Raw genomic sequence first — 19934 nt, 5'->3', positions numbered from 1 at the left:
TTGCATCCAGCAAAGAAAAAGAAGGAGGAAAGGCAGGTGACCCATTTAGGCTGCCAAAGCCATGTAGTAAGGCAATCATGTTAACCTGCATGTGACAGAGATATAAGCCAGGAAGGCTGGGGCAGTTCCTGCCCATTGCAGCACTTGCTGCTTTTGCTGAAGTTGCTATTAAATACAGAATCACAGAATCACCTATGTTGGAAGAGACCTCCAAGATCACCTAGTCCAACCTCTGACCTAACACTAACCAGTCCTCCACTAAACCACATCACTAAGCTCTACATCTAGCCATTTTTTAAAGACCTCCAGGGATGTTGACTCAACCACTTCCCTGGGCAGCCCATTCCAATGTCTAACAACCCTTTCGGTAAAGTTCTTCCTAATATCCAACCTAAACCTCCCCTGGCGCAACTTCAGCCCGTTTCCCATCGTCCTGTCACCAGCCATGTGGGAGAACAGACCAACCCCCACCTCACTACAGCCTCCTTTAAGGTACCTATACATATTGACACAGGACAACAGAGCCTCCCGCAAGCTCCCTAATTTTTCTCGTCTAAGCCTCTCTTCATATGCATCCAGGCCTTTCCTTTTATCTCAGTGAGACCCTTACTTTCTGAGTATCCAGGGAAGGCTTTCCAAACTCTACATCAGTAGTTTTTTTAAATGGTCTTTAAGTTGTACACCATTTCTACTCTTGTTTCCATAATCTCCAACAGGAGAAAGGTCACAAGGGAAAGTGAATGGATTGCTTCCTGTCTGTCTTGTCTTGTCACAAGCGTGAACAAAGGAATAAAGACAAATAAAAGTAGTGTTGGGAGCAGCCTAACATTTCCTCAGGTTAGCTGACAGTGTTGAGATAAAATATATTTGGAAAAGTCCCACATATTCCCCCAAACAGAGTTTCTGTGCCGTTCACAGAATTGTAATGGTGATGGAAACAACTGGGACGTGCTCTCAAGGAAATTGGCTGCATGAAAATTGCACAGGATGTCACTAATCATCAGCTTTCTTCCTGCAAATCACAGCTTTTTGCCTGAAGCCTGTGCACCTTCACACCCTTTGAAATACATGGCATAGGAGAGAGAATCACTTATCTGAAGCCAAAACTGACACCTACCTAGAGCAAGTTCGTGAACTCTCAGAGGATGACATCGATAACAATAATTTCTGAAAGCCATTTTCAAAAAAACTTTACTGATTTACTTTATTGTCTTCCTACGTTAATTATCTGTAATCACATATGTATATACGTGTGTATATATGTACAAAAATACATTTTGCTTTTTCCTGTGTTCACATGTACCAGAAATAATCCACACTAACTCATTTAGAAAATTAGAAGGTGGCAAAAAGAAGAAAATTAAAGCTCACAGTATTGTATTCACGATAAGGCCTTCCACACAGTGCACTTCGTTGTGGGAACTGTAGTGTCTCCTACTCTTATGAAGTGCCTACACAAAGTATCCTTCTTGGATTTGGCTGCATGGAGTTACTGAATTTTTCAGTGTATCTGGATAAGTCTCAGTGAAGCAGCACACAGTATTTCATCAGGAATTCATAACCAGTACAAAATTACAAAATTACCAAAATCCTCTGATGGTATTACTACAAAATAACTCCGTGACTCTTGCATTCTTTTGGGCAAGAACTTCACTGATTTATTCTTTCTTTCAGTTAAGGAGAGGAGACAGGCCATTCTACTTGAAACTGCATCACCAGTATGTCTGGCAAATGCAGAGGTCTCAAACCATGACATGTACAATGTCTGCTCGCCCTAGAATCCATAAAGCTTGCAGACTCAGACTGCTAGTAGTTACAAGAGGAGTCAATTTTGATACCTTTCTACCTTTGCCGTGGGTTTTTACCATATTTGCTTACTTGTGGCCATAGTACTGAATGATAAAAGATTCTAGACAGAAGACCCAAAGAAATGTAAGATCTCTTGTGACTCAGATGTATTTTGACTCAGTAGCCAAACGCTCAGATTTATGTTGAACGTGTGTCCTGACATACTGAGCTGAACAAAGAGCATTTAAAAGCAAACACAGTGCTGCAATGAATCAGGCCTAGAAGGACAGAACAAGTCATGGCACAAACTATCTCCATGACATAGAAAGTTTCAAAGTCAAATCGCTATGTCAGTTTTCATCTGCAGTCCTTCCGTCAAATAATTTGTCTTTTTTGTTGTTGTTGTTCCTGTTTTCAGATTATTGCTGATATGCAAACTAACTTAAGGTATGTAATCCTTGGGGTTTTGTTCCTATAAAGTATATTTGTGAAAGTTTAATATCTAAACCATAACTACTCCCAAAACCTTAATCCTTCGTAAGCACTAGCTTCTTGTTTATAAATCCCTCTCTTCTAAATAAGACTTTAAAGTAAATTTACAGTGAGCTCTCTTCACTCCGTGCAAGAAGAGCCATAAGAAAAAGAATCTCTATGTTTCTCTTGTGCTCAAATAGTGATTAAGATAGTAGTGTACTTTTGTTCATAGCGACACTTTGGACTAAAATATTATTTTATTTTTGGACTAAAATATTATTTTAGTCCAAAGTGGGGGCATACAAAGATATTTGAATGGAAGACTAGAAAGCTGAATAAGTTTTTTTTTTTAACACTTGAATAAATAAACCCTTTGTAAACCCTTGATAGCCTTATAAACCCTTATAATAACCCTTGGTATATTTTTATTCATTACATGTTATTCTCTGGAATGTCCTATTTTGATGAATACCATCTTAAACCTGCAATTCCTTCCTACAAGGGAAGTCTTATAAATTATGTTATATATCAAATACTGAGAGAGAAAAAAAAAATGCTTTTCTGAGTATTATGATCTCATTATAAATAAATTATTTTTTTCAGTTCAGACCAAAACTCAAATCTAATGCACAGAAATCCTTGGCCCCAATATTTAGCTGAATGTTTGTGGAAAGGTAGAACTAAAAGAATACCAATTCAAATTAACTTATTTCACTGAAGCTTTGAAAGCATGCAAGTCCTGTATGCATACGTGCTATAGGCTGAAATGGGGAAAAGTTTACTCTTCAAGTCAAGGGAAGATTTGCAACAGAACAATCCAAATTATGCTTTAGATATGAAATTATCATCTAAATGGAGGAATATTATTGTTGGACAAGCAGTAATGTAAAGTCTCAGTGCACAAACAAGTCAATGAAAAAAATCCTATAACCACAAGTTTACTGTTCAGTAAGCATTTAGACATAGCAGACGGAACGTTAGCTCTTACTGCAAATTGGGTTACTGTGATTATTAATCACCTCATTTATATACACACCCAAAATTCATACAGGAAACGCACTTGCATCTGTTACATTTATGATTTATAGAAGGATTTTGTTGTTCTGTACACAAAGCTCTAGTTCTTGTTTGACAGACAGTTGTTTACAAGAACTAAACAGTCAACACAAGTGCAGTTGTTCTGAATAGAGGATGTGGTCAGCCATAATTAAAGGACATCATGTTTGCAGATGTATTTTTTTTTTTAATTACTCGTTTAAGTCAAAATACGTGGATGCTTATAAAAAGATTAACCAAACGGAACAACAGCAAGTGTTTGGAGTCAGGGAATGAACTTTTTTCTCTAAGTTCCCCTTAGGTATTAGAAATGGGTAGTTGTTTTTAAGAAAATGTTTACTTTTCCCAGTAAGTTCATAGGAGGTTCATCAAATGTTAAACACTAGGAATGACTGTTTATTACAACTGGAAAGTGTATTTGGCAAGGGCAATGAAAATGACTTCCACAGTATATGCAATTTTAAGGTGATCCTTCAGTATACATACTAAATTGCATTCCACAACAGGTTTCTGTTCATTTCATATCACAATAAAAGGAACACACCCAACATTCCTGTACAGCAGATACTGCAAATCAGAGCTTGTCCTGCCTTGAAGGTAAAAAGTCCTTGAACAAAAAAATTACTTTGCAAGGAATGAACCTCAGCTCTGTCCTCATGTATCATTCCTTAGTGTCATCAAACATGCTATAGATTTAGCATATTAAGATTTGTGAAGAAAAGTAATTTCTATAAATTTGCTTTATATGTATTATATACATCATAATCTAATGACCCTCTGCCCAAAGGTAGAGGCTATGACTGCATTGACCATGTAGAGATTATCACACTGTTTGAATAAGCCAGACTTCAGATCTGAGCTAGCTTTTGCAGTCCTATACAACTAGCCGTAATAGTGTTCTAACATGCTTGTAATGTCCAGCTGTATCACTCTTACCTCCATATTTTCTACTATATCTCTCATCTAATGTGACTTCAATATATATATATTTTATAAATTATGCAGACAAAATGTGTGATCACACAATAACTAAAAGGCACAATAGTTTGGAAATGTATGCTTAAATAGAGAAATTTCTCTTCCTAAGAAAAACGTATTCCAAAACAACTTGCATTTAGAAGTAAAAAAAAATAATTGTAAACAGAAGTTTGAAATCCTAAGCACTCTAGTAGAAGTCCTGGAGTAGAATAAAGAGAGGTACAGGGAACCAGAAATTGTAACAAGAAATAGAAGACAATGTGAACCTGTAATGAAGAAGGCAGATCTCATTCAGATGTATTCAGAACAGCATCATAACGCTACACTACTGAGCAGCCAGAGGTGTCTTAGCTGAAATACAATGTTCAGTTTTATCTACAGCAATTTTAAGATACAGGCAGACAGAAAACACTCAAAGAAAGAAAAAAAAAAAAAAAAAAAAAAAGGAAGAAGAAAAAGATAACATGAAATACGATAAGATTGAGTGATACAAGTTTCTTTAATCTAGACTGACAGGAGATGTGATAACAAACATGTAATAGGGCATCAGATGATCAGCTGTTCCCTAGTCCATCAATGACAAGAAATAAGATTTATGTTGGGAAAAAAAATATCATAATATGTAAAGCAGTGCAACAGATGATTGAGCAGATCTGTGAAATCTTTACCCCTGAACTTCAGGAACAGTATAAATATATAGCAATAATAAACTGTCTATCTAATCCCTTCTAAGAGTGGGAGAATGGCTCAGAAAAGATCCTACCCAAATTCCCTTCTAGCCTTGCCTTTCTGTATTCTGTATTACACAGAATCTATCTGGTAACCATGTAGTTTCAACAAAACATGTAAGATTATGCTAAGGAAAATCCTGAATTTTAGAAACAAACTAATGCTAAATCATTTTTATATTTACTCCGTTGACTAGATATAACCCCAATTCTTCTGTATACACAATCAAACCATACTGCACTTTTTTCCTGTCAGTGATTATTTCTCCTTTTGTACATTTTAACCTATTTTAAACCTTAAAAATTGTTATATTAATGCTGTAATAAAAAGCAGTAACTGCATGCCTATATACTTAAACATAGAATATCTGGTGGGAAAAAAAATATATTTTTTGTTTGCATGTCAGCTCACACACCTTTATTCATATGAGAATATGGAAATTAATAAAACTACTTCCAATTTTAAACTTTAATTTGGCTACTTTTTCTTGAAGAAAATGAGAGAGTCACAGGTTATAAACAGGACTTCAGAGGAACAGGTTTTTAATAAAAGTTGGTTGGTTGGGAGCAGCAGAAGTTCCTTTGGCAGTATCATTTACAATTTCTTTGAAACCTCAAAATAGTATGTAATATAACCCACTTAAGAAGATGGTTTTAGCATCAGCCATAAAGTAAAAGTAGACACATTTCTTCCATGCTCTATTTTTTCAATCTGAATGGCTGCTACTTAAAACAGAGCCTTGAAAGATGGTTTGAAAGCAGACAGCTTCATTCTATTTCAAGTACTGTCCCATGAAGTTTTGTGCTGCTTGCAGCATGAACAAATCCATTAAATTAGAATAGGTTGAATTTTAAGGCACCGCTGCAAGTAACTGCCTCAACCTGCTTCTTGGTATTATTAAAAAAAATATATATATTAAAATAAATAGCCTAATTACTTTTATTATAATACATAAATATACAATGTTTTCTTTTTCACATGCAATTCCTTCTCAGCCCTTTCTGTTAGACATGTAAACAAAGACGGAAGGGAAATCTGCCAAGTAGTAAACCTATGGTATTAACAAATCCAATGTGTTGTAGAGCAAAGTCTGATTCTCCTGAAGACTGCTAATAAATCAATCAATTTTCATTTAAGCCTGACAGATGTTTGGTTATAACACTGCCACTGTCTTCAGGTGTGGTCAAATTATTCCCAACTTTTCTGGTCAACAAGACCAAGTCTTGATTATTTTTAACTAGGTCTTGCTAACGTAATATGAGTAAAACTGGCACCCTCTAACAAAAATGTTTGAAAAATCATGTTATCTTGTCAACCAGGCCATTAATTTTCCTCATCAAGTTTTAAGAGAGACTATTCAGGTTATCGATTATGGCCCCAATCCTACAAGCAGAATTGCTAGTACTATCATGCTGACTTCATGGGATCTTGTCTGTCAGATGGTTGCATCTCCTTTCAGGTTAGTTCTCCATTCTTGCACACTCCAAGACACTTGCGTGTCTTGTAACACACCAGTTATCTGCACAAGAAAGGATGTGCCACACACTGACATAACACTGCACTAATTCTAATCCTTTAACAGAGCACTGTCCTATGATATAAACACAGCGAGTTGTTCTATTCCAAAGCAGTAATTTTAGTAAAAGTTGCAAAGCCTTCTGCAAGGTCATTGTTCATTTAATTTCTCATGGACCCTTTTAAAAATTGTTGTTAACATCTGTTTGAAAATTAATATTTATACACTTAAACATACTTTTCTGCTTTCATTTTTTGCTAGAGTTTGTTTACACTTACATTTTTTTCTTCCTCAGTCTCCTATTTTCCTGTTCAATGAATCAGGAATACTGGGTGTTTCTGATGATTTCATGGAGAATATATGGAACTAATTACAGAACACAGACATCAAAAACTGTGGTTTTCTAAGCTTTAATTAACTGCGGTTTCATGGGCTGCTATTCATCACAACCTAGGAAGTGGTTCAATGTGGGGTTTATTATCAGTTTAAATAGTCAAAGTGTGAAGCATTGATTCCACCTGAATTTTCCAGCCCATAAAAAACATGGTTTTCTGTGAACTGCAGACATTGTTTACATTCTGTTGAATCCAACGTTACATAAAGTCATTTATTGCATTAGCGTACCAGACTGAAAGATCTGGTGAGATCTTTCAAACCACAAGATATCTATTGATCCAGACAGAAAGCGTGCCTCAGAGCCATATGATCACAAAGGTTGAGACCAAACCTTTTCTCTACAGATATCACTTGAATGCTTGACAAAACAGTTTCAGATACAAGACAAATAAGAAGTGATAGTAAAAGAATTGAAGTGATAGTAAAAAGGCATGTTTTAGAAGTACTGCAGGTGGGATTTCTTCCACATGACCTGCAAATTGAAGCCCCACGAAATAATCTTTTGTTTAGATAACAGAAACCAATTCAGAAGGTTCTCAATACCAAAGATGATGTGTAATTGAGAGGTACTGCAAAAATTATACTTAAGAAGCCATGTCAAACAAGTCACCTAAAATGACTACAACGACTACTGTGCTTTGATGAAGAAAGAGTCAATCTACTACTTTGAGAAAATCTTTTCTCTGTAAACAGTCATATAGGTAAGACCTATATGACCTATATGACCAGTCATATAGGTAAGACCTGTTTGCTGAGGTGCTGTTATCATCATGTTCTTAGCTTTCTCCATTATATACTCATATACCACAGAACGCTTTGAGTTGGAAGGACCCTTAAAGACCATCCAGTTCCAACCCCCTGCCATGGGCAAGGACACCTCCAACCAGCCTAGGCTGCCCAAAGCCCCATCCAGCCTGGCCTTGAACACCTCCAGGGACGGGGCATCCACAGCTTCTCTAGGCAACCTGTGCCAGTGCCTCACCACCATCTGAGTGAAGAATCTCTTCCCAATATCTAATCTAAATATTACCTAAATACACAACTTAATTTAAAACAGTTTTGTATCTTTATCTGTGCAGTCCCGCTGGACAAACATGATGATTTGCATGAATGAAAATTAGTAACAGGATATGTCAGTATAATCCACTTGGGGAATGGGAGAAGAATTGTCATTTCAAGTACATCACTATAAAGTTAATATAAGTTGACTGAATTCATATGGATTAAAAATTCCCTCTCTAAAATTATACTTGAGTTTAAAAGTCAGAAGAGAACATTTTGACATTTAAAGTTATATTGTCTGCTCAAACAACAGGGATGTGGATTACCTTAACAAGAACTGCGTTACAAAAAAAATCAGAGAAAAAGATGTTTTAGTAAGCAACAAAATTACATATTGACATATCTTTTTTTTTTTCCTATAGAAATTACTATATCAGTATTTTCACAGCAAACTAAACCAGTATGAAATTTGAGATAAACACTGATTGTGAGCTCAGTATTATAGTATCAATGCTATCCTTAACACAATTTCCATCAAAGTTAAATTTGTCCTGTTAATCTTTACTTCACTCACTCAGAAGTTTAGAGGAATAGGTAGCAACAGTGAAGTTACACCTCCGTGGACAGAACATTATTCTCAATTTAATAAACAGAGACACGATTATTTGCCAATTAATTAATTGATATATATTTTTAAAATAATCTATTTATATTTGGATAACATGGCCATTGCTTTGATGATGTGTTCACTATTTTTCAGAGTCCAATACCTAATATTTCCTGTTGAGGGCAATGGGATCTGTTTGTTTGTTTGTCAGCAGTCATGCTACCTGTACAACAGAAAAGAGCTAATCAAAACATCCACATATTTCAAAAGCCTATAAATTGAAAAGGGTAACATTATCTATTATTGCAATTTGAACTGTGTGCTTATCACTAGATGAATAGAAGTAAAGAATGTTAACTTTACATGCAATAATAAAACCAAAGATGACACACTGTCAGAATAATGCTATTTTATTTTTTTTTCTCCCTGACAAAAACTAGGGGAATATCATTTGTACTGAATGATCCAACAAAGACAGTCTGGACAGTTTTCCCTCCTTAGGTAACTTGACCATAATTTTCACTTTCTCCTTGAAACCTCAATATCTAGCAGCCAAAAAAAAGCTGCCATCCTTTTCTGAAGCAGAAAATATCAGTGGAAGGAGCAATGAAGCAGTGGCCTATTACACATGGTGTTCTGTGTCCAGTAACAGCCTGCAAGATTCAAAAGAGATTTTGCTTTACCTCTGTACAGTGGACTTTGCACAAGGCTCAGCTTCACCTTCTGATCCCCTCTACCGTATCATAGATGTGCAGGTGTGACCCTTAAGCTCTAGTACTTTTAGATGCATTTTGTTAGAAAAGTAGTAAATTAATTCCAAATTGTTTATCATTTTTCATCCATCTAAATATTTAGTTCTAAATGTAACTCAACTTTTTATTCTTAATGACGATTGGGAATATAATTGAAAAAACATTTGACAATTTTTCCTTTTTTCATTGTACTGCTGATTTCACCATCTGTCTTTTAGTTCCTAGTGAAAAGCTGGGCTGTATTCTGAAGTCCTTTATAGCAGCAAAGTGTTGGTTTCAAAGTTATGAACCTTAACTCTACATTTATGCTGCATCAAGAGACATACTTCTATTTTAGAGCACCTAATTGCTGGTTTTCTTTTTTTCCACATGAAAGGTGCCTATGACTTTCTTAAGCAGAAAGGCAATTAAAAAAAGTAAGTACAGTATTTAAAGTTACATATATGGACAGACTGCGAACAAGAGGAGAAGGATTATAGAATTTACTTTGACTAAAATACATGAATTCCAAACCAAAAAGACATTACACAGATGACTCAAGAAATGTAAGCATTTTATTATTAACCTTTGATTACCCAGAACACCTCACACTGAAAAACCTGAAGACAACCATGTTCAGAAGAGTTCAGTAGATCAGAGTGATTTTTAAAGGATAAGCAAGGGTAACCCTATTAACAGCTTACATATCAAAATCCTATACGTATGGCCTTACAACTAACACATTTTAATGTTGTGGCATTTGGCCCTTTCTTCCCGAAGAAATACAGGTGTCTGAATGACCTTGATAACTCAGGTCAACTCAGTCGTCTTACTCTCCTTGGCTACCTAGTCAGTTCAGTCTTGTCACCCAGCAGGGAAGTTTGGGGTCAGTTGCATAGAATTAGCAAAATTTATCTCCAAAACGATTTTAGATGTTTTGAAGTTTTGATTTAATTTTATTTTTTCATTTATATATATATATATATATATATATATATATATTTACATCCACACATATATTTGATACATAAATGATCTTCTCAGTAAAGATCCAAACTGAAATGTATTGGAAATGTCTCACTGACAGATTTAGACTGTTTCTTTTGACATAAAAATAGTTTAAATAAACCTACTGAAAACAAAACATTTGACAATTCAATTCTTCGATTGTACTCACTACACCAACTATTCACCAAAGCATGAAAATATGGACTTCTAACAAAATTAACATAGCATAGCATCTGTCTTGCTAAAAACTGTCAGGTTGTTCAAGAGCTATTTGCTGTGCTACTAGAAGAGCACTTTGAACAACAGATCTCCCCTGAGAAACTTTCAAGCTAAGTGCTACCAAAAGACATCAGGGCTACGTACTAGAAAATAAAGCATTGGGTTGATTTAAACGTGCACATCACTACACTGAAATTCCCCTGATCACTTAACAAACAGCTCTAGTGAGACCTGAGAACTGTTGCACATGGTGTCAGGGCAGAGTTATGGAGTTTCCCCTAGGTATCCTTTTGCAGCTGAGAGGGAAGGGCTATTAGCAAATATCAGCTTCACACTGTCTATAGGGTTACATGCAAAATTTCTTCCAAAGGGTGCGCCATCTGCTTTCGTACATCCATTTTTCAAGTGCCTTAAAGCCAGGTCTTTCATGCACTAAATTGCTCCCTTCAATTTGAAGCCTAGCAGTTTAGTTCTCCTCGTAAATGATTCTTAGCATTTTTCTTCCTACAATTTATTGCCCAGTTCAAAACTAGAGTGAAATGAATACTCAAGCAGCCTGAGCCCCTGGAAATGTCTTTTGCCAAACAGAAATTGCCCTCTGTTCTCACGTGCAACGTTTTTGCTTGTTTCCATTTTTTAAGCAATAAAAGTTCTTCATCAGTGTGTACCAGCTATCAACAGTCAACATGGAAACAACCCTCCTGAATTCTTTCTCCACCACCCTAGTCAGAGATAACTGAAAGAACAGATTCAACAGCTTTGTGATTATCTAGACTTTCCCATGAAAACAAAACCCAAAACTTTTCAACAAATATCCTGGCTTCTTCAGCCAAGCCTTTTATCATCATCATTAAAAAAAGTTTTGAGCACTTATGAGAAGCTAACAAATGACAGCTCATAATCCCCATCTGTAACACCAGAGGCCAGGTACTGCAAAGACAAGACAGGTGCAAATTTTGGTATTCCCATAGTGCTTATTACCTTTTTAGAAAGGAAACGATTTCTCTTAACGCCACCACCAATACCCCACATTAATCTTTCCTCAAGCAAACTCCCACCCTGAAGCTACTACACAGTGTTATTACCCTGTCAAGAATTTTTCTCCTGAATTTAAAGAGGTGCTTCTGCCAGTTCGTGGCATTAGACATCTACAAAAGCACCTCCATTATTCCATTGTTTTGCTTGTAATTCTGCAATTACTAAGGGTCCTTTCAGATCTGTACCATATTTAAAAAGATGGACAGATAAACTACACTAAGTAACTTCTCTTTGTTCTGTCCCAAAATTTCTCCTTTCATTTCTGTTTTCATCTTTCCCTACCAAAATTATGGTAAGAAAAAGTAGCACAGTACACACAAATAAAGAGTTACTGAGCCCCTATTTTATTAGGATAGGACTGTGGCATGACTAAGCTAAAGACAGTAAAATGGATAGGGACGTGTCATTGAACGTAACTAAAATAGCAAAACTGAAAATTATGGTGCTGCCTGAAACCCAGTGCCAAGTGTACATTTCCTTACCTCTTTTCTACTATCAAGCATGTCAGACACAACATCTCAGTATTTGAAACCATAAACAAATCTAGGACTGTGCTAGTTACACATTGAGAATAGGACAGAATCACTTTGGTTTGGGATTTGTAGAGAAGCCATCAGCATGCTTTCTCCAAAAGCTGTGAATAACATGTTGATCCTGGAAACTGGAAAAGGGATAGTCAACTAGACAATTATATAATGATTGAAACAGAAATATATATATATATGTGTGTGTGTGTGTATATATATATATGTATATGTATATAATGTATATATACATGTATATAATGTATACATATATATAAATGTATATAATGTGTGTATATATATGTGTGTGTATATGTATATAATATATATATATACACACACATACAGATAAAAGTACCCCAGGAGGGGAAAAAAAAAAAGAAATACTCAAATACTAATGAAAAATGTGAGAGCTGTTTTTTTGTTTGTTTGTTTGTTTATATCAGTTTGTTTAATGGAGCCATTTTTCTCATTAAGAACTCAGTCTGAAACGGCAAAATGAGATGAATGACAACCATTTATTTATTTTTAAATTTTCAGTTTTGATGTTTAACTGTGTTTTACCCTAAGTACACAATCTCATACCTACAATATACTCAGGACTACAATGGTTGAAAATTATTTTCATTATTGATGTGCTCTTTGTTTATTAGCATGTGTAAACTTCATTGTCTATTAAATCAAGTAGAATGATACAAGTAACACCAAAGGTAACTGCTATGGTAATCCACAAGGCTGGTATCTCCCCCAAGCCCATCTTCTCCATGTTAATATATTCTATTCTTTGCATCATTAATGCAGACTAGAGTTTCCATATTAGTATCTTTCCTAGATTAATATACAAATTATTATTATTTCTGCTTTCTCATCAGTTGGCAAAATATAGTTCTTTCAGATAATTCCCAAACAGAAATAATATTACGTAAGATCCCACAAACACTAGTCAGACCGCTCCCAGAGTCATCACATTCCAGGAGAATTTTGAATTGTCTCTTTGGAAAAGACACAAACACTCCTCTTTCTACCTTTAACTTGTCTTTCAGACTTTCTGATATAAAACAAGGAAAAAAAAAAGAGCACACAAAAGCAGAACATTTATGTAAGATTACTTGTAGAATACTACAATAAACTAAATGATAAGCCATGTAAAATATGTATTTTAAAATTAATTAATTATGGATGCATGATCTTGATTGAAATACTAAGAGAAACCCCAAAAAAGTTTCCAAAAGTTTGCAATTAATGAAAATAATCACTTACAATAATAAATATTTATTACTAAATGCAAACCTAATAAAAGGTCTTAGCAGCTTATAGACATGAAAGATGAAAGATAGCATCATGAATTTGAAATACTTTTCCAATCTATTTCCAACATTTTTCCACTTCTTAGGGCATTTAAGGAGGTTAAAAAGTGTTTGCACTGAGCTGTCCTAGTAACTGCTTTAATTTTTTTTTATGGTGTCCATGTGACAAAATGAGATATAGTCACAAGGAAACATGACATTATGATTTTATTAGAAAATACCCTTCAAAGGTTCTGTCTACTTCAAAGTTTTCTTTTCCTTTCATTGTAGCCGCATGGATAATAGGCATCTTCATTTGTGTACTCTTTGTAGTTTTTTGATTTACATGAACTGAACCTGAAGCTTGTCTCTATCTATGTATTTTTGGGTAATCTTTAACATCCCACATTAAAAAAAAAAAAAAAAAGTAAACAGAATTCTTTAGTCCTCAGCACAAACCTAATGAAATCCTCAAGGAAAGAATTAGTATAAAAAAACCCCTCTGACTGGCAATGCATCATTCTTAGCCACACACAAAAATTCAATGATCAAATTTGCAAACTTGAGCATCTTTAGAAGTTTATCGATTCATCTGGGCTTAGGTTTCACTGTACATAATCAGTGAAAACTCTGAACGCAGATTTTTTTTTAAGAGTCCTTCCCAACGTATGAAGGATTTTCAGTCCTCTTTAGCATCATGTGGCATTCCAATGTGCTAAATAACACTTATACTCTCCCACTGCTTCATTCAACCTTGGCTAAAACTACCCTGAAATCATGTTATTTCTCTTCCAGATACTTTTGATTTCTTCTTGAGAAAGTGCAGCTAAAGCCCCTTCTTCACCTTTGTTTAGGAGAGCAACAGTGTCCTTTGTGATGTTTCTGGATGGATTTTCAGTTTTTGCAGCCAAAGTTAGGCCTCTCTTGGGCTTTGGTCCTGACATGAGATACACATCTGATATCTCTGGAATCTGTGGGCTTTTCAAAGGAAGCGAATGCTAGGTAAGAGCTTTCTTTTTTCTCTTCTTAGTATGCACTTCTTCTATTAGTAGAAGAAGTTTTATTTTATTCATTTTATTTGCATTTTTTCATTAAACAAGCTCAACTTTAAAAGATTCTACAAAGAAAACTAACATGCTCAACATCAAAAAAAATCAAAGCTTGGCTAATTTGGATGAAATAGAGGAACAATTATTAGATGGCCATAAACAGATTATTAAACATAAATATTAATATATTAACAGTTAATATATTACTATATTAATTAATTTATATATATATATAAACATAATATTAATCTTAAGTATTACTGTTAATAGCAAGAGCACTACTAACATCTCTCCATCAAAGAAAAAAAACACACCTCTCTTGGATTGAAATTTAGGTAGCCATACTGGTACTGCACCAAAATCACAGAACACCTGCCAAATCACTTTTAAACCAGGTCAGCCATTTAAGACCCTTCTCGGATTTTGCTCTTCATCTTCACTTGCATAGAAGAGGGTTAAGTCTGTTCTTAGCAAAGATCTTTGGCAAGTTCTTTCATGACAAATGACATGCTACCATATGCCAAAAAAAGAAGGGGGAATATGGTCACCCCCAGCTTCAACTTTAACTGGAGCTGCTTTGTTCTGAGTGCCCTGAATAATTAATAACTACTTTGGCAATCAGTCATGCATTCCTTAATGGCACCTCAGGCATCAAGTATCCCATTCACCCGCTCCTCCAAGTAACAATGGACTTTATTACATCAAGTTTTCTATGCCAAACTTGTAACTGACATAATTTAAACTAAACAAGTCACTAGGAAGACTGAAGCTCCAACACATTGTAGGAATTTATAAGGTTTCCCTCAATTGCATGTGGCTACTATATGGGTTAGAGTTGTAACTGGGGACAAGTGAGAAGAGGAAAAGAAATGAAATACGGATTGCTTTCTGCAGTAAATTTCTAGGAGGTTTTGGTGCCAAATACATGACTTTTAATAAATGCATAGCTGAACAGTCAAAATGCAGAACAACCACTAAGAAGCCCCTAGTGAATAATGCAGCTCACCAGTGAGCGCTGACTAAGTGACAGGGCATAGCATGAAAAGAGTGCCTAAGAATAACAGTCATGCCGAAAGTAGCAGGAGAATTTTAAATTAACACAAGCTAAATTTTCATGGCAGAAAAAAGTTTTTCAACACTTCCTTCCACTTTACAGTATTCCAGACTAAATGAACTTGCAGCTATAGAACAAAGAGAGCTAACCAAAATTGCAGAACGTTCTTCTAGATGCGCCCAGACCACACAATTTAAGTTGGAAGAAATTCAAGTAATTAAACTGAAGTTATCTAGACCCTCAAGAAATCTTCATGATTTTCTCAGCAAGCATTCTGCTTTTATACAGTATATGCACCACTTTTAAACAGTGCCTTATAATGCTGTGTTAAACCATTCTGTAAAATGATGTTGCATCTAACAACATAAGAACTGCTGGGAGTCCTTTTCAGAGGCTAAATCCTACAAGTAAGGTAACCAGATCAATAGCCGGTCTCCCCCTACTTATTCATCATGTGAAAAGTTCGTTTGAAATATAATATACAAAGTAAAAATATATATATACGATAAATTACAGGAGATTTAAACAAAGCCATTCCTCTTGCTCTTTAAAAGACCTGAAAATGTGTCCGGTGCCCCTCTCTGTGTGTGGCCTCCAAATACAGAAACAAGCTTGCACTGTTTTATTTCAGTTTTGCTTCATTTCTCCCCAAACAATCTCTCATTGCTAGTCTACCAGGCATCTACCCCTCCCCCTTTCTTTCAAAAAATGAAAAAATTATTAACTGTTTAGGACCAATTTATATAAGTGAATCACTAGGCAAATCAGTTGTTTTTGTAAGAATTATTTAAAATTTACACTTATTCCTATGGTTGACAACTGTAAATTTTAATTTATCTTGAAATGTAGGATGACGTATCCTTACAATTTTAAGGAAAACACAACTTTCAGTTTTCAATTGCTTTAGGTACAAGCAGCAGCAGATCTAATCTTGAATCTTATCAACACAGACTGCATTTACAATCCAGACAGTTAATTATGCAACCTGAAATATGAAATTGTATTTTGTATAGCTTATTAAAACAGAACTTTTCATGAAAAATCTCTTTATTAAAGAGACTTGGAAATTAATTCTCACAAACCTGTTGCTATACCGTGCATTTTGAAGCTGGCTTTGAATTTCTGTGACAGGAAAGGGGCTGCTCTTGCCTGTTACATATGTGAGACAGAAAATTGCTTGGTTTCTGTAACAGTTTGTATGTGTACTTCTGATGCATGTAAACTTTATTAGAGGAAAAGAGGGACTAAAAAAATGCGTCCTACAATCTCAGCTCTTTTTGTCTACTGAACAAATGTTCAGTGTTAATGATCTAAATATTTTGAAGATTAAAATTGTTTTGAATTGTTGATAATTTAAATCATAGAACCATAAAATCATTTAGGTTGGAAAAGACCTCTAAGATCACCATATCCAACTGTTAACCTTGCACTGCCAAGTCTACTGCTAAGCCATGTCCCTCAGCACCACACCTTTTGAATATCTCCAGGAACAGTGACTCAACCACTTTCCTGGGCAGCCTGTTACAATACTTCACGACCCTTTCAGTGAAGAAATTTTTCCTAAAATCCAACCTAAACCTCCCCTGGCACAACTTTGAGGCTAAACTGAGTCCTGCATTGAAGATAATTATGCTTAGATTTTGGTATTTTTAGGTGCATTTTTTTAATCCGTTCCACAAAAATTGTATCATACACAAGTCAGATAGACATGTAGCAGATAAGATGTAATACTGGAGGGCACCTACAATGAAATCTGCCCTCAGCCCACACAAAGCATCTATTTAGGGATTTTCTTTTACCATTTTCTAAAAGTAACATATTTATTACCTTCTGCTCTCTGGTATAAAAAGAGCTTAAACCCAGCCATACCCAAGCTGGTTTGCATGCCAACTGACATTTTATTTAATTTCAAAATTCATCATCTATCAGTCATACTATTCTACTAACAAAAGTGCCCAACTCACAAAAGAGACAATCATGGAGATCAAGCCCTTAATCATTTCAGGGATAATACTTAGTTAGGCCTAAATATTTACAAACATTTAGAGGAATACAACAAGAAATAGCATGTATATATACTACTATGCTTCACTTACATCATCAGTACACTAAATGTATTATCTATAAGATTATGTATTGTTGAATAAATGCACAGAATTATTCTATGCTTCTCCATAACTGAAGTTTTGCAAAGGAGGAAAAGAGGGGAAAATGCAAAGCGGCAGAAGCAGTAAGCAAGCCAAATGCATCAAGTGAAGCACATGTCAGTAACGTTAGAACATGGATTCTTTTGATCAATTTTTTATTGAGTTTGCAGATATTTCCAACCAACCAAATACCACAAACCACAAGATGACTTAGGAGATTCAAAAAGTGAATTATGAGGAATTTAAAAATATTCTTCACTCTCTTTAAATACAGAATATCTATTCTGTAAAAACATGTCAACTCCTGTTCCACTGCATCCTGATGCTTCAGAACATTATCTCATCCTCAAAAATCTATAAACATTGCTTTGCTATCAGAGATCTTTTACATTTTCTTTTTTTTTTTTTTTTTTTTCCCACCAAGTGACGAATTTGCTGATGGTTAAAATACCCATATTTTAGGCAGTGACTAATGTTTAGTTCCTGTGAGTTGCAAGTGTTAACCGACATTCAAGAGAAGTCTAAAGTACATTTTTCAGGAAAAATGCAGTGGAAACTGAGTATTATGTATTTTCTACTTTATCACTACAGTAAAACAAAATAACAACTTTGTTTTTGAACCAGGTATAATCATTTGACTGTGTATGAAGCAGCTGACTAACAAGAACATTAATTTCTTCAATCTTCTTTGTAACTTCCCAACGTCCTTTAAGTGTCATGCAGCTGATTTTTCTTATGCTGATTTTTCTTCTTCTCAAAGAAGAAAAAAAAAAAAGTGGCTTTTTTGCAGTACTGTATTAGGAATACAAACATTTTATTCAAGTTTCCACATAAACAACCAAGCCCACAACTTCCCAGTCCAAAGCCATCCAAGATGAACCGCAAGAACACTTGGTTAGTTAAAAGGCAGAAACAAAATGTAAAATTCTGGCAGACAGATTATTCATTATTGTTATTATTGAGAAATAAACAGTAATTAATCCTAAACTTTTCAAAGATTCTTTTGAGCTACCACTTCAAAGATTTTGTTTTTCTGAAATGCACCAATCCTGAAACATGTTACTTACTGGCACAAGAAGTGTATAATGGATGCAGAATCCAGGTTGAGAAGGAAAATATTCATCAGACACAAATCTTATTCTGATCTGGTTTCCTTTGGAGATTTGTCTGCTTGGCACACTACTGGAACCACACCAGCGCCCTAAAACAGTGCCATCACTAGGCTCTTCAACTTCTACAAAGTCATACCTGAACAGAAAAGAAAATTACATGTTTATTTACTGGTAAATTTCTGTAAACTTCCTCTTTTAATAAACAGAGTGACTCTGTAGCTTGCATTTTTTATTATTTTTTTTAATGCTTTAAGTATGCTATCAAAGCCAGCTATTTTAAACGTAGCTTCCAAGTTGCCACCGGCTTAAATACATAATAAAATCATGCAGTGAGGTTAAAAAAAATAAGAGCTAAGTTAGCATTTTGAACAGACCATGAGTACGACTGCTTGTTCCTTTTATGGGAAACAATTACAATATACAGGATAGAGCAGAATGAAGTCAGAGAAAAAACTGAAATTGCTTAAGCCTGGCATAGTAATTCATACTGCAATATCACTAGAAATATACTGCATGTTACCAGGGAAAATTCAGTGGCTTTTTGCTACTGAAACCTTGTCCTCTTGTAATAGCAGTGGTGAGCAGGCTCCAGGAGGTTAAGGTGGTTTAGGGAAACTTGGAAGCACATTTCAAGCTTATGCATATCCCAGTGAGACATTGGTGAAGCAAAGACCTAAACGTACCACGTGTCAGAAAGAACCTGCTATTTTGGTACGACTGACAAGAGATATATGGGTTGGGAGCTTTAAAAGAATGAAACGTACACGGTTTGATTTAGTTTCATTGGTTTTTAACGTGTGGTCTGAGTATCCCTGGGGATCCGTGAACTTCAAATAGCTCCATGAAAGGTAAGTAAGAAACGCCAGTCAGTTGTCATCCATAAGCTTAAATATGCCCCGCAAAGGTCCTCGCTTCCACTGCAGAATGTTTAGGGGCTTCTCAAGTCATAAAAACACTGAAAGCCACTGCTCTAGAAGGCATGTCTGGTTTTAATATTTTAACCTGTTTCATGTCAGTTCCCCAGCTGCCTACTGACAGAATAAACAGTAGGAATTTCAGTCACTTTTCCCCTGCTGGAGCTTGAAAAACTGAGCACTCAGAGAGGCTGAGGAAGGCAGGAGAGTGCTGGTGAGAGTGCGGCTGGCTTTGGGAAGGCGACCGCCGCCGCTGCCCCACTGCGGCCTGCTTGGGGGAAGCCTCCCCAGCTGCACTCTCTCTCA

At 35.4% G+C, this 19934-nt stretch overlaps 1 protein-coding gene across 1 annotated transcript in view; it reads right to left on the bottom strand.

Annotated features, from left to right (window-relative positions):
* PDGFC (platelet derived growth factor C) overlaps positions 1–19934 on the bottom strand; it is a 117262-nt gene that overhangs the window by 12481 nt on the left and 84847 nt on the right. Inside the window, exon 3 of the mRNA XM_032186793.1 lies at positions 18670–18850. Coding sequence (XP_032042684.1) covers positions 18670–18850 — 181 coding nt within the window. The remainder of the gene's footprint in view (positions 1–18669; positions 18851–19934) is intronic.

The sequence above is a fragment of the Aythya fuligula genome, chromosome 4, assembly GCF_009819795.1.
Source record: "Aythya fuligula isolate bAytFul2 chromosome 4, bAytFul2.pri, whole genome shotgun sequence".
In the NCBI taxonomy this organism is placed as follows: Eukaryota; Metazoa; Chordata; class Aves; order Anseriformes; family Anatidae; genus Aythya; species Aythya fuligula.
Note: the sequence above shows the minus strand (reverse complement) of the source record. Positions and strands in the feature narration are given on the sequence as shown.